This window comes from Agaricus bisporus (genome assembly GCF_000300575.1).
Source record: "Agaricus bisporus var. bisporus H97 unplaced genomic scaffold AGABI2scaffold_3, whole genome shotgun sequence".
NCBI classification, from domain to species: Eukaryota; Fungi; Basidiomycota; class Agaricomycetes; order Agaricales; family Agaricaceae; genus Agaricus; species Agaricus bisporus.
The window spans coordinates 1,177,564-1,198,602 of NW_006267366.1; the positions used below are offsets into that span (position 1 = coordinate 1,177,564).

Consider the following 21,039-nt stretch of genomic DNA (forward strand, 5'->3'; position numbering starts at 1 on the left):
TAAGCCAAGGATACGGCAAGTCGCCGACAGGACCGGTAATTGCAAGTGGGTTTCACAGTTCACTGGGGTGTATAGTTGCTGTTACGCTGTCAAGTTGTCCCAAAAAGAACACGAAAAAACACTCGGCTGTGCTTGTGGAGAGCTGGTGCTGGTACCATTGGTCTCTGATCGATGAATCCCGTGTGACATCATAGGCTACGCCAGTCGCGGGCGGGTTCAAAGAATCTGATTCGAGATGAGGGAGTCCAAGAGAGCCCTTAATATACATGTAGATAGGAACCGGGTCCAACAAAGCATGCGCAGGGCAGGGCACGGGGGACGTAGCATCGGGGAATGCGTATGTGGGAACGAGGCTGTGTTTGGCCTTCAAATAGGAAAGTGATGTGTGGTTGAGGCGTGTTTCCCCCCATGGCGGCACATCCCCCGAATATCCCTTCTATCAACATAACTGCTGCCAGTCCTTCCGACAATATCTCCACCAATAGTGCTCTCCTGTCGACCCCTCCATCTCCATCAACTTCCGACTGTCCTTCGTCCTCCACCTACCCTCCCTCCCCCACCCCAACCGCCCATTCACCCAATCAACCAGTTGATGATAAGTTGCGGCTCGACATGCTCAGCCCCGACAAAGCAGAGTCCAGTCGGCACAAGAGAAAATCTAGTAACTCTACCATGAACAGCTCCATCACTCAAACAGAGGTGGAACTCCTCGATATGCCCAAGGCTCACAATTCCTCCACGACCTCCCTCACCGATGTCGATCTCCAAGCGTTACCGGCCGACCAATCTCGCGACTCTGGCGACAACCACAAAGACAGAAAGTCTCATGAGCACGAGTTACACGGGCATGAAAACGAGGACCAAGGTCCTGAACCTGCCCCCTTTGATTTCCGACCCCATAAACTCGCTCAAATGGTCGAGGAGAAGAGTGCGCATATACTCGAAAGTTTCGGTGGAACACCCGGTTTGTTACGTGGTCTTGGGACCAACGCGCAACATGGACTCTCAACGAAATCCCTTACCAGATCAAGTACAGCCAAGTCTTCTTCCTCAGCCCCAGCTGAGAATCTTCCCGTCATTACACTCACGGAGCCAAGTGGTCTCGTACGTGAGCCATCGTCACACGATCATCCAGCATATGCCGCTTCTTTCGAAGACCGTAAGCGAGTCTACGGCCTGAATGTACTGCCTGTACGGCCGAGTAAATCATTGCTATCATTAATGTGGTTGGCGCTAAAGGACAAAGTCTTGGTACGTTTAATTGTCAAACTCCGTTACTACACATGTTGACGGACCCTTTATAGATTCTTCTTTCAATTGCTGCCGTGGTCTCTCTCGCGCTCGGCCTGTTCCAAGATTTCGGCACTCCACGCGAGCCCGGAGAGCCGCCAGTGGAATGGGTTGAGGGTGTGGCAATCATTATTGCTGTCGCTATCGTGGTACGTTGGACAATCGGCCTCCAGACTTTGTCAAGCTATTAACGCCTGCTGACTCGGCCAGGTTCTCGTTGGTTCGCTCAATGATTGGCAAAAGGAACGCCAGTTCAAAGTGTTGAACGAAAAGAAGGATGAGCGCGGTGTTAAAGTAGTTCGAGATGGTCTAGAAAGGCTTATTGATATCAAGGTCCGTCATTTTATACTTTGTCTCAATCGCGTCTCAATTTTTGCTATCAGGAGGTTCTCGTTGGCGATGTCGCTCTTTTGGAACCTGGAGAGATCCTTCCTTGTGACGGCGTTATTCTTTCTGGTCATAATGTCAAGATTGACGAATCTGGGGCCACGGGCGAATCGGATGCTATTGGAAAAATCAGTCACGGCGAACTCCTTGAGCTCTTGAAAGATTCCGAGAATCCACATTTTGATTGCTTTGTCCTAAGTGGAAGCAAGGTTCTTGAAGGTGTTGGAAGATATGTCGTTGTTGCGGTTGGAACCGAAAGCTTCAACGGGCGCATCTTAAGGGGTAAGCCTGATTATTTTCTGCCTTACACTCTTTTGACTTTAGTAAACAGCCCTGCAGGGTGATATGGAGAACACTCCCCTCCAAATCAAGCTCAATAATCTTGCGGAGCTAATTGCCAAGGCTGGCTCTGCCGCCGGTCTCTTACTTTTCGTGGCTTTGTTAATCCGATTTTTCGTACAAATTGGCCAAAATGAGCCTATCCGGTTAGTCTTTTTCTCCTTAGTTATTAATTATCGATTTCTTACAAATATCTAGGACGCCGAGTCAAAAGGGTTTGGCCTTTGTAGACATTCTCATCATTTCAGTCACCCTCATTGTTGTCGCCGTTCCTGAAGGTGTGCTCCACGCGTCTTACCCGTATCCCATCTGTTGACTCGTTGTCAGGTCTCCCACTTGCTGTCACACTGGCCCTTGCCTTCGCAACGAAACGCATGACTCGTGAAAAGTTATTGGTTCGCGTGCTCAGCTCCTGCGAAACGATGGCCAATGCATCTGTCGTGTGCACGGACAAGACCGGTACGCTCACACAGAACATGATGACTGTTGTTGCTGGTTCTACTGGAGTTCATGCGAAGTTCGTTCGTCACTTGAGCGAGAATGAGGGGCGCTCGAACGCTGACGGTACACATGAAACGCGGAAACACGACGAGGATTTCTCAATTGATCAGAGTGACCTCAACGAGGTCTTATCGCCTCAACTCCGGGATCTGTTCAATGAGGCAATTGCAGTTAATTCGACTGCTTTTGAGGATACCGATCCCGAGACAGGAGAATCGATTTTTGTCGGAAGCAAGACTGAAATCGCCCTCCTCGAATTCGCTAAAGGTCTAGGATGGGCAAAGTTCCAGGAAACTCGCGAGAATGCAGAGATCGTCCAGCTGGATCCTTTTTCGAGCGAGCGGAAAGCGATGGGTGTCGTTATCAAGCTGGCGGGTGGTTCATATCGTTTCTATGCGAAAGGTGCCTCGGAAATTCTATTGAGTCACAGCACCTCCCATGTCGTCGTCAACAAAGATGGTAAATTCGAAGTCGATGGGAACATTCAAACTCGGGCCATCGATGACGCCGCACGGGAGAACATCAGTGATACAATTATATTTTATGCTAACCAATCCCTTCGTACCATCGCCCTTTGCTATCGAGATTTTGCTTCTTGGCCTCCTGCAGGGTCCAAGATTTCCGACCAACATGAAGTAAGTTCTGGATGATTCCCTTGTATGTCAGCTAATTTTATTTTTTTGCTAGGTACCTTGGGAAGACCTTGTTAAAGATCTCACTTTGATCGGTATCACTGGTATCGAGGATCCCTTGCGTCCTGGTGTGCGGGAATCAGTTACGAAATGTCACCGCGCTGGTGTTACTGTCAAAATGTGCACCGGTGATAATGTTCTGACCGCTCGCTCGATCGCACAACAATGCGGTATCTTCTCTCCTGGCGGCATCATCATGGAAGGACCTGTATTCCGTCGACTCTCCCCACCTGAGCGTATCGAAATTGTACCTCGACTCCAGGTTCTAGCTCGCTCGTCACCTGAAGATAAGAAGGTATTAGTGGAGACACTAAAGTCCATCGGCGAGATTGTTGGTGTCACTGGTGACGGTACTAATGATGGTCCTGCACTTAAGACTGCCCATGTTGGGTTCTCAATGGGTATCGCTGGTACCGAAGTCGCCAAGGAAGCTTCTGACATCATTCTTATGGACGACAATTTCTCGTCAATCGTGAAAGCTATTATGTGGGGCCGTTGCGTCAATGATGCCGTCCGCAAATTCTTGCAATTCCAGATCTGCGCTAATGTTACTGCTGTTGTTATCACCTTTGTGACCGCAATCGCCTCTGACCAGGAAGAATCTGTCCTGAGTGCTGTCCAGCTCTTATGGATCAACATAATCATGGATACTTTTGCTGCTCTGGCGCTCGCTACCGATCCGGCAACTGAGGAACTCCTCGATCGTAAACCCGATAGGAAAACAGCTCCTCTTTTTTCCACCGACATGTACAAGACAATTTTCTCCCAGTCGATCTATCAAATCATCGTCATCCTTATTTTCCATTTCCGTGGTCATCAAATTTTAGGTATTGATCGCTCTGAACATGGAGATGCGATTGTAAAGACTCTTGTCTTTAATATCTTTGTCTTCGCTCAAATCTTCAATTCGTTCAACAGTCGTCGCCTCGATCGCCACCTGAATGTTTTTGAAGGTATCCATAGGAATTACTATTTCATGGTTATCACCGTCATAGGTAAGTTTCTGAATGTTGCATCGTCCGCCATTCTGAGAAATATTTTGTAGAATTCGCTGCGCAAGTCCTGATAGTGTTTGTCGGAGGTGCAGCTTTCCAGGTCACACCACTCCCCGGACGGGAATGGGGCATTTCAGTGGCTCTCGGTTTTGTTTCAATTCCTTGGGGCATGGTTACTCGTCTTCTGCCGAATGGACCATTCGAAAAGGTTTTCAAGACACTGGGACTTTTTGGCAAGGATAAAGATGTTCTACCGTCCTCGCGTCTCGACAGCAATGTATGGAACGGCGCTGCCAACATGGTGAAGGACAATCTATTCTACTTCTCAAATGTCCGCGGTGGTCGGATGCGTGCATCCTCCCTTGTCGGAAAGAGTCGGTCTGCCCGCCTCAGTAGCGAGAAGATACCTGTGTAAGTTCAAATATGCAAGCCAGTACTCGCTCACGGACTTACGAATTTGCCACTTTAGGACGTCTATGATGACCATGGTACCCACTCTTATCGCTGGCAGCATTGCTGCTAGATCGAATACTTCGAAAGATGCGGCTGATAAAGACCCTTCGAAATCCCCAGCGCCACTCTCAAATGAAGAACATGAGATTCATCACGACCCATTACCTAAAGACGATCCGGCGGATACCCGATCTAATAAGAGTGGTGATAATGTCGTTTGACACCTCCGGTTATTTTCTCTTCTTTTTCTTCTTCTTGGAAGTCCGAAAGGATGAACCCACTGTTGATTAATCAATGGCTGTTCATATTCGGATTTGTGCGCCTTTGCGAAGGCCTTTTTAGTAGGTTCCAACGGGTTTATGAGGTGCATAAGACTCAAAACCTCACCCCTTCTTTACCCAACCCTACCACCCCAACCACCGTTGCGGTTGAGGGTACGGAACACACTATCGCTACATAGCCTTTTTAATCACGATAAACTTATTCGGTACTAATTATTAGCACTTCACGAGCCACTCATTCTTAGCATAGTTTTACTTTTCTTTTCCTCTTATCATGCCGTAGGTATAGAAGCAGACTTTTCGCCAACCTTTGCATTCGACTGGTAACAACTTAGATTCAATGTTCATGCATCATGTCTTCACAATTTGCAGTATCGTTTTTTTGAAAAACAAGGAGTATTATGACTTTATGAACAACTTGGTGGTCAGGATAGTGTGTGTGTATGACTGAAATTCAGTTGGAATGCCCCCGTAGAAGTGGGTCAAAGTCAGCGAAAGGCTGCCACGCCAAGTATATCTAAAAATGCCTCGAGTGCAAAATAAAGGGCTTCACCGGGAATCGAACCCGGGCCACTTGCAATCGAGAGAAGACCCAAAGCAAGTATCGTACCTCTAGACTATGAAGCCTTGAATAAATATGAGATTGTTATCGCACATGATCTTTTCCTCTGCCACAGTGAGAAGGGAAAAAAAGGGCTTCGCCGGGAATCGAACCCGGGCCACTTGCAATTACCGATGAGAGCCCAAAGCAAGTATCGTACCTCTAGACTACGAAGCCAGTAGAATTTGGCGGCCAAGGGGCAGACAGGAGGTCACAAGCACGCGACGCGGCTGGAGGAACGCGCGTTTTGCACGGAAATGAGGGATAAAGGAATGTGGAGAAGGATGGGCGGGTGAAGGAGTGTGTGAAAAAGCGGGGAGGGACCCTGCAAGCGAGTGGCGACTTTCTTTGGACTTGTGCTGGTGTTATAGTCGCGGGCCACTGTCTGCTACCTTCCATAATGTCCTTTTTCTCAAGTAGCACTCCATCCTCCGTCACCGCCGTCGCCTCTACCAGCGGCGACAAAGACATCGAAGTCAGCGAGCCACCTTCCGATTCCATCTCTTCTCTCTCTTTCTCAAGCCAAGCAGACTATCTCGCTGTTGGAAGTTGGGACAACAGCGTATGCCCCGCACTTCTCCACGCACCCGGTGGCGGGCACTAAAATGCACTATTCAGGTCCGAATTTATGAAGTTGGTGCAGCTGGTCAAACGCAGGGGAGAGCAGTTTATCAGCACCAAGGTCCCGTCCTGTCTACTTGCTGGAATAAAGTATTGTTTTCTCCCGTTTCAATCGTCTTAAGATTGGCCTCATCACTGTCTTCAGGAAGGAAACAAAATTTTCTCCGGGGGAGCCGATAATGCAGGTCGTATGTTCGACGTAACGACTGGTCAAGCCACACAGGTTGCCCAACACGACGCGCCCATAAAGGTCGTGAAATGGATTGACACACCTCAAGCAAGCATCCTCGCCACCGGCAGCTGGGACAAGTCGATCAAGGTACGAAGAATGATTTCAAGCACGCGAATGCTTCCTCACGTAGCCTAGTATTGGGATATTCGATCGCAGAACCCCGTCGCGACAGTGCAACTACCTGAAAGATGTTACACTCTTGACGTTCAGTATCCTGTTCTCGTGGTCGGAACTGCCGAACGCCACATCCAAATCTACAATCTGAATAACCCCAACACTCCATATAAGGTCCAATGCATCAACCCCAGCTCTTAATACCTAGCTGACGATCCACTTTCACCTCTCGCAGACCATAGTGTCTCCATTGAAATGGCAAACTCGTGTTATATCATGTTTCACGGCATCACAAAATACTGGATTTGCAATAGGTAGCGTCGAGGGTCGAGTGGCTATCCAGTGAGTTATCATTCCGAACTTTGAGCATGCAATTGACCAACGTCCTCAGATACGTTGAAGACTCAGAAGCTTCGTAAGTCTTTCGACTCAATTTTCTTTATGTTTTACTTATACTCGGCTAGCAACAACTTTTCTTTCAAATGTCACCGCCGTGACGCAAACCCTACATCTAAAGACCAAAGCTTGGTGTATGCAGTCAATGACATCTCTTTCCACCCAGTTCACGGAACATTTTCCACATGCGGTGCGTCTCCTTTGTTTTATGTTGTTCAACGCGACTTGACATTTTCAAGGCTCTGATGGAACCATTCATTTCTGGGACAAGGATGCCCGAACACGTCTGAAGAGTAAGCACCATCGAACTATGTCTCATGTTACATCACACTCATGGATGTTTTCCAGGTTTCGAAGCCGCACCAGGACCAATCTCTTGCTCTGCATTCAATCGAACGGGGAACATTTTCGCGTACGCTGTTTCTTACGATTGGTCCAAAGGTCACTCTGGTATGACTCCGGGATTCCCTAACAAAGTCATGCTGCATGCCTGCAAGGACGAGGAGGTCAGGAAGAGGCCCAGGAAATAGTCTGCTCATTTTACTCATCCACTTTGTATCTGCTGCTTCTTGATAATATCTCGCTAAACTGTCAAATTGCTTCCAAGCAATATCTAGCCATATCTTCAATGGAACTAAAAAGAGCGACTTGTGAGAACATTGGAAGATGTGGAAGAATCATCTCCGGAAGGTTCACTTGTTAGGTTGATCATCCTCATTTTTAGAAGGGGAGCATTTCCGTATGTACGGAGTTGACCCTAGGCACATTTTGGTCCTCGGAAATCTCTTGTGGTGTTTCGCCTCGTTGAACGCAGGTGTTCGTCTCCTCGCATCCGGTATCGGGTCCTCCAAGATAATCACCCTATATGTGAAGTCATTCATTCTAGAAGGCCGTAACTTCGCCCATACTGCCAACTGTGATTTCTGGAAAACCTAGTAGTGTGAAGAGTAAGTACTGATAAGTGCAACCACTTGGATCCACGGCTCCAGAAATAACTCGGAATAAGTATCAGCAACAATATCAGGGAGTAGGGTACTGGGTAGAGTAACCGAAGTGGATCGTACCCACAGGCGAACACTTGAAGTCAACGTGCAGATGACAGATGAAATGAAGAGCCTGCGAGCAGAAGCATCATCGTATATGCCAACTACTTTCCAACGCCACATTTTTTGCTAGACCATAATCGGAGAAAGCCAGGAATGCATGTGTTGGTTGAGGACGTATAGGGTACTTGTGATAGGAAGTTTTCTGCTTAAATATCTGCCTTTGATCTTCGGCAAGTCGCCTTTCGGAAGGATTGATTTGATGGAGGAAGAACTGCTGTGTTGCGGGCGTCTTTATCTTTATGAGCCGCGAAGAAAGCATGCCTTCCGCAAGGTTGAAAGATTAGAAATTCCTACTATGGCCGCGACTGGCACTGCGGTATCACTGCCCTCATGCCTTACTCCTCTCCGACTCGGAAAAGGCGAAGAGTTCATTTCGTATACTAGTCAAAAGTATTTAGTGTCGATCTCAGTGATAGGCAAGTCATTGACCAAGTTACTTGGTAATTGGTAACTTTGATGGGTCATTTAGTAACTTGATTGGTCATTTAGTAATTCTGATTGGTCATTTAGTAATTTGATTGGTAAATTACTCGATGACTTTTACCAATTACCAATTACCAATTACCAAAATCTGCTGAACCGACTCGAGCTTGACAATCATGTCGATCACCAACTCATCTAGATAATGAAGTGTTGCCCGCTTAACTAGATTTGCGCAAACTATCACTCGAACGATCAGCAGCTTAGTGTCGTCGACTTCTGCCCCAGGACGCCGTCTTGCCCAATCTAAACTTTGTTGATAGCGCGTATATTCAAACGTGATTAGATATCGAGGAGACCTGCCTTGGTGAAATTTGAATTAGATGCCACCTCAAGTTCTGCTCGTCTTCATTTTTCACCATTTCTAGGCGTCACCACTGGAGCCAAAGTAAACAAGTGACTGTGGAGGTATAGAAATACGAGGCAAGACTCAGTCATCTAATTCAGAGAGAGTTCCATATAATGATATATATTCTATCTATTGACCAAAGGTACGCCATTGACACGTCCGAATACCTTCAAGTGATATCTCGCTAATTACCCGTGAATAAATAAAGTATACGAATTGGAAATAAACATATAGATATTAGCAACACATCCATAGATACGCGAATTAAGTTGTTTTCGTTTTTTTCTCTTTTGGCACCTCCAACAGAGGGTCTAGAGAAGATTCAGGGTGACGATATGATCCCCCAGCACGGTCTGACCATGTGAAATACTAGAAACTTGTGAGTAAAAGAAAGTGGATATGGACAGTTGTAACGCGTACCTGTCCATAATTGCATGTGAAATAGAGATGATGCAACGTATGGTGGGCAGGACCATTAATGATCTTTTCAAGGGCGTGACCAGTAACCATATCCGAATCATGAATCTGACAATCGGCTTTAGTATCAGCGCATTGACATATAATCACGACTCACAAAGATACTCCAGAAATTCACAGCGACAAACAGGCCAAGGTATAGCATGCGATGGAGGGGGAAAAGAAATATGAATAGATGATAAGGAACCGATTGAAGATAGCCGTCCACCGGATGGAAGGCATGTGATGCAAAGGGCGTCGGTACTGCAGTGTGCGGTTAATAATGTGTATAAGAAAAAGTGAGAAAATAAACTCACTAAGCCATTTGTGGTGAGGCTTGTGAAGGACTTTGTAGATAAAAGGGATGTGTAGCCAACGATGAATCCAGTATATGCAATAATCTGTAAATACAAGGAAGCTACGCAAAATAAATTCAGCCTGGGTCGAACTTCATTTTTCCGCAGTCCACTCACAAAGGAACAGACAACACAAGATAAGTCCAACCGTACGTATCCACTCCATCGTAGAGCCTCGAATAGCCCATTACTTCAGCTTGGAACCAGGGTAATGTCAACAGGAGCATCATGGGAAAGGCTTTGAGGCTGGTTTGAATTTCGAGTTTGACTTGGTTTTTTAGGAAGCGCGGATGTCGCATCATATCATGATTGAAGATGAAGGCGTAAGACAATCCAGCGAACAGGAAATATAGGATGTGAATGCCAATCAACGTGATGACGATGAGGGAAGCGAGTTGTCGGGGGACATAATCTCGTGGCCATGCCGATACTTGTGGAAAAGTTTGCGAGGCAAGACCCTGAGCGGACAACGAAGCAATATCATCGGCTGTGAGTCGAGGGCGTGGTAGGCTCAAAAGGAGCTGAGTCCATGTTGAAGAGGAAGCGGTCACAGGTAGGCCGGTGGAAGTAAGGTTGAAAGAGTTGGCGACGTCAGGTGAGTTTACAAAAGCAGAAAGTGGGACGAGCTTGGCCCAGACGCGATCGAGGACATATTCGTCGAAGAGATGGAGCACGACATCCATGGCGAGAGAAGGTTATGTGCGCGCAACAAGTGGGAATTCCATTCTTTTATGTCCTCCGTCAATTCACATCAGACCACTTTTTATTTCACGTGAGCGTCCATGATAAGATTGTTGATCATATCTCCGACTCTACCTTCGCCTCTGCTGCACGATAATTCAAAGGTTTGTACGATTTTATGCGACGAGTCGAGCTCCGCTATCGTCCTCAATTAAAGCTGCCGCCCATCCCAGGCTTACCCGTTCCATATTCAACAATAGCAAAATATCGTACAAACATCGTACGACATGCAAGCCTCGATCTCGGGTTCCACTCCACACATACAATGCCGCCCATCAACGGACTCACTACCCGATGGCCGGAAATTCACGGATATGACCATTCGAAATTTCGACATAAAAGAAAGCATCATTTTTATCTGGACATGTCAAACGATATTATTGAGCTTGTAGAGGTCGCGTTAGCGGACCGGACCACGTAGTGAGAAGCCACCTGTTAGACGGGTTCCAATCTGGGCACCGTGTTGCCAGTTGCGCTTGTGCAGGGACTGCTGGCGAAATGAATGCAGCTAGTGTAACCAGCTACAAGGGAGTGATGGGTGGGTAATAAAAATCATTTCCAGGTAAGGCGCGTCGTTGAACGCGCGGTGACGGGAAGAGTGAAAGGCTGTTGTTGCCTTCTCCGTTCCGAGCCGTTCCGCTGGATGCTGGGCGCCAGCTATTCCTCCACCCAAGGGTGCTTTAACAATAACTTTGACCACATTTGTTAACGAGTTCCAAGCACCTATGGTGAACGTATTGTAAAGAGATTCGATCCACTCCACACGGCACGATATCGCTGTTTATGCAGAAGGCTTTGGACAAGTTTTCCGGGGCATTTAAGTGAGCGCGAGAGTTTACTAATTATATATCAGTCCCAGTATCACGGTCCAAGTACCCCGCTGCGACCAGCACGGCGCAAGTAATCAGGCCCATCTTAATGGCCATTCAATTGTTCCAAGTCAACCAGCGCCAACCCTCGGATTTATCAGAACACTGCATATTTCGACAAACCAGCTTGAGTAATGTACACCTTGAGACCTTGTTTTCCAAAAAGGACACAGACAACAAATCCCCACCAGCCAATAGGATATGGGAGAAAATGCCTCGCTTGCGCCATTTACTTCAAGGCACCTACTATATTGGCGAAGCCCATATTTGTTACCACGCTTTCAAACAAGTGGCTTTCTATTGCGGTGCGGGCGAGGTACAGGGTAGCAACCGCAAGTAGAGATTGATGGGTCAGACTGCACTTGGTCCAATTCGGTGCGAGCGTTACCTCAGGTGTTTGAGCGACAGACCTGCATTATAAATGCTACGATTCGTCTCGTCTTATGTGAAAATCTGCAATGTCACACATTGGTGGGAGGTTTGCAAGAAAATTGTGAGAACCATGTGCTTTTCGTGGTCAGTTTGGCAGATAGATCAAAACTTGGCCCTGGCGGCATAAGTCCAAAGTAAACAAGCTTTCGTGTCTTGTCCAATAGTAGATCTGACATGATGCTCATGGGCGTGCGAATGCGAGTAACAATGATAGCGCGGCAAGTAAAATACACCCTCTTTGCCAACCTGTTTGCAATGCTCTTCGCCCTCATTGGATACGTATCAAGAACATCGTTGGGAATGCGTATATAATTATTCACCTCTCAGCGCGGTATGGGAATACCAGGGCGCCTTATAAAACACTCAAAAGCAACACGCTCCGAACAAACGTCCTTATCGTTCTCTTGCAAGGAAGCGTATAGCCAGAATGTTTTTCTTCCGTGCCATTTGCGCTCTTACCGCCCTTACCGCCACATTTGCGGAACCCATCATCGCTAGGCAGAACGGGAACACCAACCAGCAGATCTCGGATGTCATTGACCCTCTTGCCGTGCAGACACGCAACAACATCTTCTTGCTTAGTAGGTTTGAGTGTGCGGCATAAATAACTGCGGCTAAAAAAAACTTTCAGACACTTTGCAGGCCAACCAGACTGCATCTGACGAGACTGTTGGTGTTGTAGTCCAACAGATGGTCGCGCAATACAACGATGCAGCTTCTGGCCTGGGAGCAATTCCTGTCAGCACCGGTTCCGATACAGTGCAACCCACAGACATCGAATTGAGCCGAGTATTCGGTGAAATACTTCAGTACGTCAAAAGCATAATCCCCGGTTTCAGACTTTCAGGCATCTGACTACGGCAAATAGGGTTCTTGGCACTGGCCTCTCCGGTCTCCAGGCCCAAGGATCCGTTCCCAACTTTGGCAACATGGTTTCTCAGCTTGATCCTGCTGTCGCTGCCTCTGCCACCGCTCTGTCCCAAGTCTCACCTGGTAGTCTCGAATTCGCGCATATCTTGTGAGCACCTTTGAACGCAAAAAAGATGGTCATAACTAACGTGAAAACTCAGGTTACTCGACGTAAGCCAATTCTTTGTCGCTATGGGAGTCTGGCCAGAGACCCTCGCCGTTATGGGTTTCTGATTGAACCCATACAAAGTATCTTGTATTTGGAATCGTATGATTATTTGTCTGTGCCAATGTTTGTCGAAAGAATTTCTCCTATAAAAATGACCATGTTGCGGAACTACGTGTTAAACTCTCAAGAGGTAGAACCCCATGGCCAGAAAATGGGAACTTTACTGAAAGATATGGTCAAAAACCGTGCATATGGTGGAATAGATGAATGCGCACTTTTTGTATTCCTGCCACATGGGACTATCGCCGTACTTTTTGTCACCTGCACGCTCCAACGGAGGAACACCAGATAACTTTACCACAGATGTCAGGAAAAAATGGCAGACGACGAAGCAGAGCTACAAACCTTTCTGAGCGTATACCATGTGAATAAGGGGCTGACCACGGCCAGAGCAGTGGTTCCGAAAGGAAAATAGGGCGTTTGCAGTGAGGAAGTGGCCAATGCCCAAATGCCAACCCAGATACCGACTTCACCAACGTAGCTAAAAATAGACCATACACTTGAGCTTCAAGCGTCTAGTCAGTGCGCAATAGCTTACTTGGGGTGACGACTAACGCTCCAGAGACCGGATGAGATGAAGGGTTCATTGTGCTCCTTAGCGTCTTTGGCTGTGCGCCAAGCGGATTTTTGGCGGTCAGCAATGACTTCCAAGAGGAAAGACCCCGCATATAATCCAAGGGCGCCAAAATCGCGAATCCCTAGCGCGGGATTAAGTCGGGCAGGTAAAGTGTTCACCAGCCATATAGGCAGCCCAACGAGTGCGATCCAGGTAGCTGCATATAGATTCATAAGACACGAAAAAAGACAGCGGCGATAGGAACTGGCACTAAATATGGCCTTACCTTGTCCGAACCAAAACAAGGAGAATTTATAAGGACGTTTCTTTATGTTATCGAAGCGAGAATCACCCCCATGCTTGATCGCTCGCTGCAATACGGTCAGTACAATTCATTTTGCGCAAGCAAGAATTCGGACCAAGGCCAAAAAGCTGCCGAGCCTGAGGCTCCATACACCAACAGCAGCAGTCAGCAGTAATTGTCTCGGGGCAAAGGACGATAGAGCGGGAAGTGGTCCAGGTATACCATCCCAAAACTTGGATTTCAGGGATGGGTAGTAAAGTGAGATGAAGGTAGTTGTGACCCAGCCGACGGCACCTCCGAGATCATAGTATTTATCGTTCTGTTGTGGGACAAATACAGAGGCGAAAACTAGTGATGCAAGCACGTCAAATCAGTATACGGAGTTGTGGGCGAGAACAAACCTGTTTGGAGGGCATATGCGCTGGTAAACGCTGGAAGGAGGCGGGAGAAGACAGACATTGAGACATTAGCTGCGTCACTGAGATGCTTATGGGAAACCACACATGGACAAACAAGAATGTGTGACTGCGAAACGTGACAAAATGTGGCTTGTTGATTGGGGTTTCTCGTTGAGCGTCTCACCCAGCGAACAGGACTGGACACCGCAGAATCTTCTCCTTCTGCCCCGAATAATATTCTCTCACCTCACATACGCATTGTTTGCCGCCCTTGCACATTGACATTGCCAACGGAACTACCGCATCTCATTCGGCGTGCGTTTTTTGATTTCCGTATTTTATTTGATGCTCAGCCATATGTATCAATAAAGGATTTATCAGGGATATTTTCACTCAACAAACTCGGTCAATCAGGTAATCCATCTTATAGTCCCTTCCGCCCAGGCTTGTCGAAATACATATTTGCTGGGATCTCCAATGCTTCTCGTCGTTAACCTCTCTTGCCCTTTAGGTCACCGTAATCTACCGTAGCACCCTATTATCAGTGCCCTCGGTTGTCAACTCTATTGCCTTCAGGTCATTGCTCGTCTGTTACCCCATCCCATGCTTCAAAGGATGGACAACTCTCAGCATCCCCAGCATTATCAGCCTTTATCTCATGCGCTAAATCCTCCCGTGAATCCTCAAAATCAGCCCACTTTCACAGCTACTTTGTATCCATCAAAAAATCCTGCAGACCCAGAGGAAGAGGAGGAGGAAGAGGGTGAAGATGATGACGATGAGGGCATGGTAGAGGAGCAACTGAGCCGTGCCGAGCCCGACGTCCAATCGACTACTTCACCGGCCCAGAACCAAAACAAGGGAGTCTCTCCATTGCTTATCAAATCCATCCATACTTATCAGACCCTCAGTGCTAATGATCCAAGGGCACCCCAAGAGAACAATTCTCAAGCTGCTCAGGATGCCCAAGAACCTGAGCGAAAGCGCCGACCAGGGAGACCTCGTGGATCTAAAAATAGGAGACCTCGTGCTGGCCCTTCGAGACAGGAAGGCAGTTTCTATTACCAGGGACAGCTACAGTCGCCCAGTGGACCTCCTCACTTGTCGGATATTAATCCCCAAAATCACCAATACTATGAGTTTCAGTGGCGAGTTTTGAATCTATGTGCCGAGTTTTATGGTGCTGCTGAAGAACTTGTGGTTAGTGGCCGCAGACATCGATTTCTGATCTCATATAATTATACTGTGCATAGAAAGCAACACCTCCAGTGGTAGTCGCTCAGTGTTATCATATGGGGCCCGGCGTCAAAGTAGACCCTTTGACAATGTTAACGGATGCTAAACGTGTATGTGACACACTTGTAAGTGTATCCACTCTCAAGTAATTACCGAAATCATTGAAAAAGGCATGTTGCAGTTGGCAAATCCGTCCCAATTGGTTTCTCAACCTCCTCCTCAAATCTTCTCCACGGTACCTGCATTCTATCCCACGAGTACCGCAGTATCTATGCCCCCATCCTCGACTGCAGCGCCCTCTTCCAGTAAGCCGAATTCAGCGCCTGTCATCAACAATCCACAGTCTTTTGTTGTACCTCTTACAGCGCAGGCTGCTTATCCGCATACTCAATATCCCATATACACGCCTGGACAGTATCCCACAACGCCGTATTATCATCAATACTACCCGGGCACGTATTATCCTCAACCTGTACCCTCATCCCAACCCCCGCAGGTGGCGACGTCTTCAACGCTTACAACGACTCCCACTCCCGCACTCTCTGTGTCTGCAAACAATGCTACGAGTTCTGTCGGAGCTTGGTCAGACGAGGAAACAGAACGTCTAAAGAAACTTGCGGACGACAGCAAAGCTGTCGGAACGAGTGGCGACATCGAGTGGGATTGGGTTGTCCATCAATGGGGTAATACTCGGACGAGGTATTTTCAAATAATTATGCAGTTTTCCTGCATTAGCTCATGACTATATATAGGCACCAAATTTTGATTAAGGCAACAAGTCTCGGCCTCAAGGAGAGCACGGGTCGAGCTCTCAAACGACGGCGCGAAAATGAGGGTGACGCTGCTCCTCAGAGTCCACCAGTAGCATCCTCGAGTACTCCAGCGCAAGCAGCTCCCGCCAATGCAGGACAGAACAGCGGGGCACTTGCGCCAACACCGGTAGCGATACCGAATACGGCATCACCAGCCCATAGCCAACCAACATCGACGCCAGCTGCCTCACCTGCACTGCAAAATCAACAGCGACCAGCATCATCAAAGGGTTTATCTAGTTCAAACACTTCTCAAACTCCGCAGACTACCACTCCAACTTCTTCATTGCCGTGGGCAATGCCCACCGTTGCCGTGAACACATCATCCTCCGTGGTTAGTTCTGGGAGTGCAAACCAGGAGCACCGGGCTAGTTATTACCGACCCCGTCCAGCTGATAACTCACAGAAGTCAAGTCCGATGGTTCCTCACCAACCACACCCATATATGTATCAACCACAGTCGAACGGAGGAGCGATGAACACGAGAGAAAATGGAAAATAATTGTAGTAAGAGAGGATACTTGTAATTATGACGCTCTTTGATTTCTGTCCATTTGTATCACTGGCGTGGCTTTCTTGATTATTTTATTGATACCAGAGTCTCTTGAAAATGCGAATTTTTGGGTTTTCGTCCATTCTTCTGTGACGGCAGCTAATACTAATAATAAAAAATGATATTGATATTTTTGTCACGACACGATCGTTTGTAAGTAACACTTATGCACTCAACACAGCAGCGACTCCCGTCAACTATCAGACCAGGGACTTCGCCCCATTTTTCTTCTGCACCTCCAACACCTCCACAGACTCCTTTAAATCTTGCTTCTACGCCTGGGCCTAGCAATTCCGGTCGGCGCTCAGTGCCTCCCTCAACACCGCGCACACGAGCCAGAGATTTACTGAGAAAACACTATGGCTTGGGTTTAGGACCTCCAACACCTTCTGGAAATCCTGCTGATCCTATGAATATGGGTATATGTATCTTGTACGAGTATATCAGGCGCGGACGAAGCTGATGCCTAGAATAACGACTAGATTCTACTGCTTTTGATGCAAAATCATATTATGAGCAACTCATCACTACGTCTTCACTTCCGGCACTTGTCAAAAGAGAGAATGAACTTGTAACAGGTACGTGTCAGATGGTCCGTATCTTACTGTACATCTACTGACAATAATACAGAGATTAGGGAACTAGATAGTGAACGACAGTCGCTGGTGTACAACCACCACCACGAATTAATTGCGGCCAGTGAAACCATAGCTGCCGTAAGTTTTCTTTCTATTTGCCAGTGCTCATAGTTTTTGATATTCACGTCCTGGTGCAGATGAAATCCAGAGCAGAGAGCCTGGATTCCGACCTTGACTTACTTCGGGCTGCATTTTCGGAAATCTCGCGACTAGCGGCTGAAGTGTCTACAGAGCCAGAAGCGAAGACTACTACGCCGGAAAGTAGATCGGATTGAAATGTCTTCCACAGCTATGGTCATGAAGTGTCCCATAAAGTTATATCTAATTTGATTGGATGGGCAAATAACGCAGTCGTTCATTATTCTCAACATAGATACATAATACGAACATCCATCAGTGAACCTTGCATTGGCGCGAGAATACGACATTTCCAGCTTCAAAACATTGAAATCCAGCTCAAGCACAAGTCACTCGCAGTAATTATATTAAGTCGCGAGAAGCTACTGAATCAAAATCATCCACGCAAGTACAAAGTAAAATAGTCTATAAAGTCATCAAGACGTGTCGTCCACTTCGAGAAAGAACCACTCACAAAAGAGGATATACAGCGAGGATAATGCGTTGTTGCTCGATTCTGGTACCATCCAAGAAATTCACAGACGCTACATCGGGAGTGTGTTTGAGAAACGATCATGCATGAACGCGTTGTACGCACCCCAGATACACCATGCCCAGGCCAGAAGGGCAACAGGCGTTCTCACCCATATTATGCGTACAAAACAGGAAATCAGAGCCGCAATATCTAAAGGTGCAATACAGTAACCGAGAGCACACAAGCCCTGGAAGAATGACCTATGCAAAAAGCACGATAAGCGATTGACAAACTTGCTTGATACTGCACTTACACCCTGCCACCAAGGAGCTAGACTCAGGTTTATGAGAGTGATCCGAAGAGGGTGGAAATAAGTACGGCACCTTTGCTTGGACGGTAACAGTCAAAGCACCAAGGGAACAAATAACAATCACACTGGTAAACACACCCAGAGACTGATCGGCGGGAGCCTATAAATGCACCACTATGAGGAAATCGCGAAGTTGAACAAGGGAGATTTTAGTTACATTGATGCTCAACATGATGCCGAGGCCTAAGCAAAGCAGTAGTGGACCCCATAAATCCCAATCTCTGAGTGAGAGTCAGAGCAATGACGATGCTTTGTTAAGATTGCCTACTTTAGAACCTCTCGGCCTGAAGATTTCCTAGGATATAGCACTTGGACCAGCTTCGAGTAAATCGACAGGAGGTCGCGAGCCTGCGTTATTACACTTGCTCAGAGATTACACTTGACATCCAAATACAGCTGCGCACAATAGTGGTGGTAACAGGCTCGTCTAGAGTGTCGGCGCCTGCATATCTACACAATTAAGTTTATACAAAGCAACCACTCTTTAAGATGCAACGAACCTTGTCTCTACTCGTAAACCACCCACGGTCTGTCTCGAACCCGATCTTGTACCGTTCGCAGAGCTACCGATATTCCCGCTCAGCTCTGGGGTGCCAGACAGAGTTGTTCCACCCGGGGGCGCAAGTTGTTCAGGTTCGCGAGCTTTAGTCTTTCCCTTGTCCGGAGTTTTGGGCGAATGTGCGAGCATTGGATGGGAGAAACCTGGAATATTGTCCTCGTCAAAGTCGTCATCATCATCTAAGAAACGCGTCAGATCAACATAGATGTAAACCAAATGCAGAAAACATCTCACCGGCTTGGATGAACTGTGAATGGGCCGAGTTGAGTGGCGTAGTTGACGAATCCATACGGTGTAATGAGCAGTGTCTTGTGCTTTGCCAGTCCTCTGCCACGCTTGCATTGTGTCACGACCCTGTCACGTCTCCCGATTTGGGAGGCCTGACGCGTAATCTCGCAGACTTGCAAACGCTCTTCCAATAACACATCATGGTAAAGTCTATGCCGCTCAGAAACTCAATGGCTAACTCATGTTTATTGAACAGGGTAATACACCGTCTGGAATGCCACCCTCCGATCCACCCGGTGGGGACAAGGAGAAGAAAGACCAACAACCACAGAAGAAAAAGTGGGAGCCACCACTTCCTACTCGCGTTGGAAAGAAGAAGAGACGTGGACCCTCCGCAGCCTCAAAACTCCCCGCCATATATCCTACAACGCGGTGTCGACTCAAACTACTCAAGATGGAGCGTATCAAAGACTATCTCTTGATGGAGGAGGAGTTCGTGCACAACCAAGAACGGTTGAAGCCAGAAACGACGAGAGAAGAGAAGAATGAAGAGGACAGGTCAAAGGTCGATGATCTGCGGGGTAGTCCAATGGCTGTTGGGACGTTGGAGGAGATTATCGACGACGACCACGCGATCATTAGTACGGCGTCTGGACCTGAGTTCTATGTATCGATCATGTCCTATGTCGACAAGGACCTCCTCGAACCTGGCTGTCAAGTGCTATTACATCACAAAACGCAGTCAGTTGTAGGTGTCCTTCAGGACGATGCAGATCCAATGGTCAGTGTCATGAAGCTTGACAAAGCACCAACGGAGAGTTATGCGGATATTGGTGGGCTTGAACAACAGATCCAGGAAATCAAGGTAGCGTGCTATTTCTGTCCTCTAGGATGAATGCTTAACATTGTTTCAGGAATCCGTGGAGCTACCTCTTACACATCCCGAACTATACGAGGAAATGGGTATCAAACCACCGAAAGGTGTTATCCTTTATGGTGTCCCTGGAACAGGAAAGACTCTTCTAGCAAAAGCAGTTGCAAACCAAACATCCGCTACATTCTTACGCATCGTCGGTTCAGAACTCATCCAGAAATACCTCGGTGACGGACCCAAACTCGTTCGTGAGCTCTTCCGCGTTGCCGAAGAACATGCCCCAAGTATTGTTTTCATTGATGAAATTGACGCTGTGGGTACCAAACGTTACGAATCGACTTCCGGAGGTGAACGTGAAATTCAACGGACTATGTTGGAGCTATTGAATCAACTTGACGGTTTCGATACAAGAGGAGACGTGAAAGTGATCATGGCTACCAACAGGATTGAGACTCTCGATCCTGCACTCATTCGTCCTGGTCGTATTGACCGCAAGATTGAATTCCCACTTCCTGATGTCAAGACGAAACGACATATCTTTAGGTCAGTTCCTCTTACATTCTTCGCGACTGGGGGTTTCGCTGACTGTATTATCACAAGACTTCACACGTCTCGAATGAGCTTGAATGAAGATGTAGACCTGGAAGAGTTTATCACGATGAAGGATGATTTATCGGGTGCGGACATCAAAGCGGTGTGTACAGAGGCAGGTCTTCTGGCCCTCAGAGAACGGAGAATGCGAGTCACAAAACAAGACTTTACTTCAGCCCGAGAAAAGGTTTGTTTTTCCCGCTTACAAAAAGTATTTTTCAGAAGCTGATTTGTGTCCAATTTCAGGTGTTGTACAGAAAGAATGAAGGTACACCAGAGGGCCTGTATTTGTAGATAAACCATCATTGTCTCGCATTCCTATCTTGTTCTTTTGAATACGATATAGCATACTTGATAGTCATCGGACAGCATGAGCCAGATACCAATCATGCCCAGCCATGCGGACAAAACTAAAAACAAATGTCATATATTTGGAAAACAATTTCTAAACATTTAAATGTATGGACTTGTACGCATGATGATCCCACTGTCGGGTAAT

The 21,039-nt window shown here is 47.2% G+C and overlaps 10 protein-coding genes and 2 non-coding genes across 12 annotated transcripts; 7 read left to right on the forward strand and 5 right to left on the reverse strand.

The window, feature by feature from the left end:
* Positions 1 to 576: 576 nt before the first annotated feature.
* On the forward strand, positions 577 to 5,093 carry AGABI2DRAFT_201263 (hypothetical protein). Its single transcript, XM_006459172.1, has 10 exons — positions 577 to 1,251; positions 1,305 to 1,439; positions 1,501 to 1,623; positions 1,674 to 1,959; positions 2,009 to 2,162; positions 2,215 to 2,294; positions 2,344 to 3,152; positions 3,205 to 4,204; positions 4,255 to 4,615; positions 4,674 to 5,093. The coding sequence occupies exons 1-10, from the start codon at positions 613 to 615 to the stop codon at positions 4,876 to 4,878; spliced, it is 3,792 nt and encodes a 1,263-aa protein (XP_006459235.1). The 5' UTR covers positions 577 to 612; the 3' UTR covers positions 4,879 to 5,093.
* Positions 5,094 to 5,482: 389 nt separating this feature from the next.
* Positions 5,483 to 5,565, reverse strand: AGABI2DRAFT_t38. Its single transcript has one exon. It is a non-coding gene; the product is annotated as a tRNA-Pro (tRNA).
* Positions 5,566 to 5,631: 66 nt separating this feature from the next.
* On the reverse strand, positions 5,632 to 5,716 carry AGABI2DRAFT_t37. The gene has a single exon. It is a non-coding gene; the product is annotated as a tRNA-Pro (tRNA).
* Positions 5,717 to 5,892: 176 nt separating this feature from the next.
* On the forward strand, positions 5,893 to 7,566 carry AGABI2DRAFT_191242 (hypothetical protein). The gene is made up of 9 exons (XM_006459173.1): positions 5,893 to 6,101; positions 6,158 to 6,250; positions 6,306 to 6,479; positions 6,528 to 6,680; positions 6,742 to 6,848; positions 6,898 to 6,921; positions 6,971 to 7,092; positions 7,142 to 7,195; positions 7,251 to 7,566. Exons 1-9 carry the CDS (start codon positions 5,940 to 5,942, stop codon positions 7,430 to 7,432), a joined length of 1,071 nt encoding a protein of 356 aa, XP_006459236.1. The 5' UTR covers positions 5,893 to 5,939; the 3' UTR covers positions 7,433 to 7,566.
* Positions 7,567 to 9,094: 1,528 nt separating this feature from the next.
* Positions 9,095 to 10,395, reverse strand: AGABI2DRAFT_218236 (C5-sterol desaturase). The gene is made up of 5 exons (XM_006459174.1): positions 9,767 to 10,395; positions 9,611 to 9,711; positions 9,412 to 9,557; positions 9,258 to 9,362; positions 9,095 to 9,206 (listed from the first exon to the last, which is right to left on the reverse strand). Exons 1-5 carry the CDS (start codon positions 10,330 to 10,332, stop codon positions 9,102 to 9,104), a joined length of 1,023 nt encoding a protein of 340 aa, XP_006459237.1. The 5' UTR covers positions 10,333 to 10,395; the 3' UTR covers positions 9,095 to 9,101.
* Positions 10,396 to 10,482: 87 nt separating this feature from the next.
* AGABI2DRAFT_191243 (hypothetical protein) lies at positions 10,483 to 10,936 on the forward strand. Its single transcript, XM_006459175.1, has 2 exons — positions 10,483 to 10,494; positions 10,564 to 10,936. The coding sequence occupies exon 2, from the start codon at positions 10,618 to 10,620 to the stop codon at positions 10,780 to 10,782; it is 165 nt and encodes a 54-aa protein (XP_006459238.1). The 5' UTR covers positions 10,483 to 10,494; positions 10,564 to 10,617; the 3' UTR covers positions 10,783 to 10,936.
* Positions 10,937 to 12,008: 1,072 nt separating this feature from the next.
* On the forward strand, positions 12,009 to 12,834 carry sslcc2 (laccase-2 small subunit; the record flags this gene model as incomplete). The annotated part of the gene is made up of 4 exons (XM_006459648.1): positions 12,009 to 12,272; positions 12,323 to 12,500; positions 12,560 to 12,709; positions 12,762 to 12,834. The coding sequence occupies exons 1-4, from the start codon at positions 12,119 to 12,121 to the stop codon at positions 12,832 to 12,834; spliced, it is 555 nt and encodes a 184-aa protein (XP_006459711.1). The 5' UTR covers positions 12,009 to 12,118.
* On the reverse strand, positions 12,802 to 14,160 carry AGABI2DRAFT_201274 (hypothetical protein). Its single transcript, XM_006459176.1, has 7 exons — positions 14,091 to 14,160; positions 13,805 to 14,037; positions 13,672 to 13,756; positions 13,368 to 13,602; positions 13,175 to 13,310; positions 13,045 to 13,121; positions 12,802 to 12,992 (listed from the first exon to the last, which is right to left on the reverse strand). Exons 1-7 carry the CDS (start codon positions 14,146 to 14,148, stop codon positions 12,953 to 12,955), a joined length of 864 nt encoding a protein of 287 aa, XP_006459239.1. The 5' UTR covers positions 14,149 to 14,160; the 3' UTR covers positions 12,802 to 12,952.
* A 530-nt stretch (positions 14,161 to 14,690) lies between these two features.
* On the forward strand, positions 14,691 to 16,637 carry AGABI2DRAFT_116217 (hypothetical protein; the record flags this gene model as incomplete). Its single annotated transcript, XM_006459177.1, has 4 exons — positions 14,691 to 15,287; positions 15,341 to 15,448; positions 15,505 to 16,022; positions 16,076 to 16,637. The coding sequence occupies 4 exons, from the start codon at positions 14,691 to 14,693 to the stop codon at positions 16,635 to 16,637; spliced, it is 1,785 nt and encodes a 594-aa protein (XP_006459240.1).
* Positions 16,638 to 16,845: 208 nt separating this feature from the next.
* On the forward strand, positions 16,846 to 17,730 carry AGABI2DRAFT_201275 (hypothetical protein). The gene is made up of 4 exons (XM_006459178.1): positions 16,846 to 17,107; positions 17,171 to 17,266; positions 17,319 to 17,404; positions 17,464 to 17,730. Exons 1-4 carry the CDS (start codon positions 16,855 to 16,857, stop codon positions 17,599 to 17,601), a joined length of 573 nt encoding a protein of 190 aa, XP_006459241.1. The 5' UTR covers positions 16,846 to 16,854; the 3' UTR covers positions 17,602 to 17,730.
* Positions 17,731 to 17,785: 55 nt separating this feature from the next.
* AGABI2DRAFT_191247 (hypothetical protein) lies at positions 17,786 to 19,157 on the reverse strand. The gene is made up of 10 exons (XM_006459179.1): positions 19,082 to 19,157; positions 18,789 to 19,026; positions 18,693 to 18,738; positions 18,557 to 18,636; positions 18,446 to 18,509; positions 18,302 to 18,388; positions 18,232 to 18,248; positions 18,042 to 18,178; positions 17,919 to 17,988; positions 17,786 to 17,869 (listed from the first exon to the last, which is right to left on the reverse strand). Exons 1-10 carry the CDS (start codon positions 19,134 to 19,136, stop codon positions 17,827 to 17,829), a joined length of 837 nt encoding a protein of 278 aa, XP_006459242.1. The 5' UTR covers positions 19,137 to 19,157; the 3' UTR covers positions 17,786 to 17,826.
* Positions 19,158 to 19,261: 104 nt separating this feature from the next.
* Positions 19,262 to 20,938, forward strand: AGABI2DRAFT_191249 (hypothetical protein). Its single transcript, XM_006459180.1, has 5 exons — positions 19,262 to 19,278; positions 19,332 to 19,940; positions 19,990 to 20,492; positions 20,550 to 20,727; positions 20,787 to 20,938. Exons 1-5 carry the CDS (start codon positions 19,276 to 19,278, stop codon positions 20,832 to 20,834), a joined length of 1,341 nt encoding a protein of 446 aa, XP_006459243.1. The 5' UTR covers positions 19,262 to 19,275; the 3' UTR covers positions 20,835 to 20,938.
* The last annotated feature ends 101 nt before the right edge of the window (positions 20,939 to 21,039 follow it).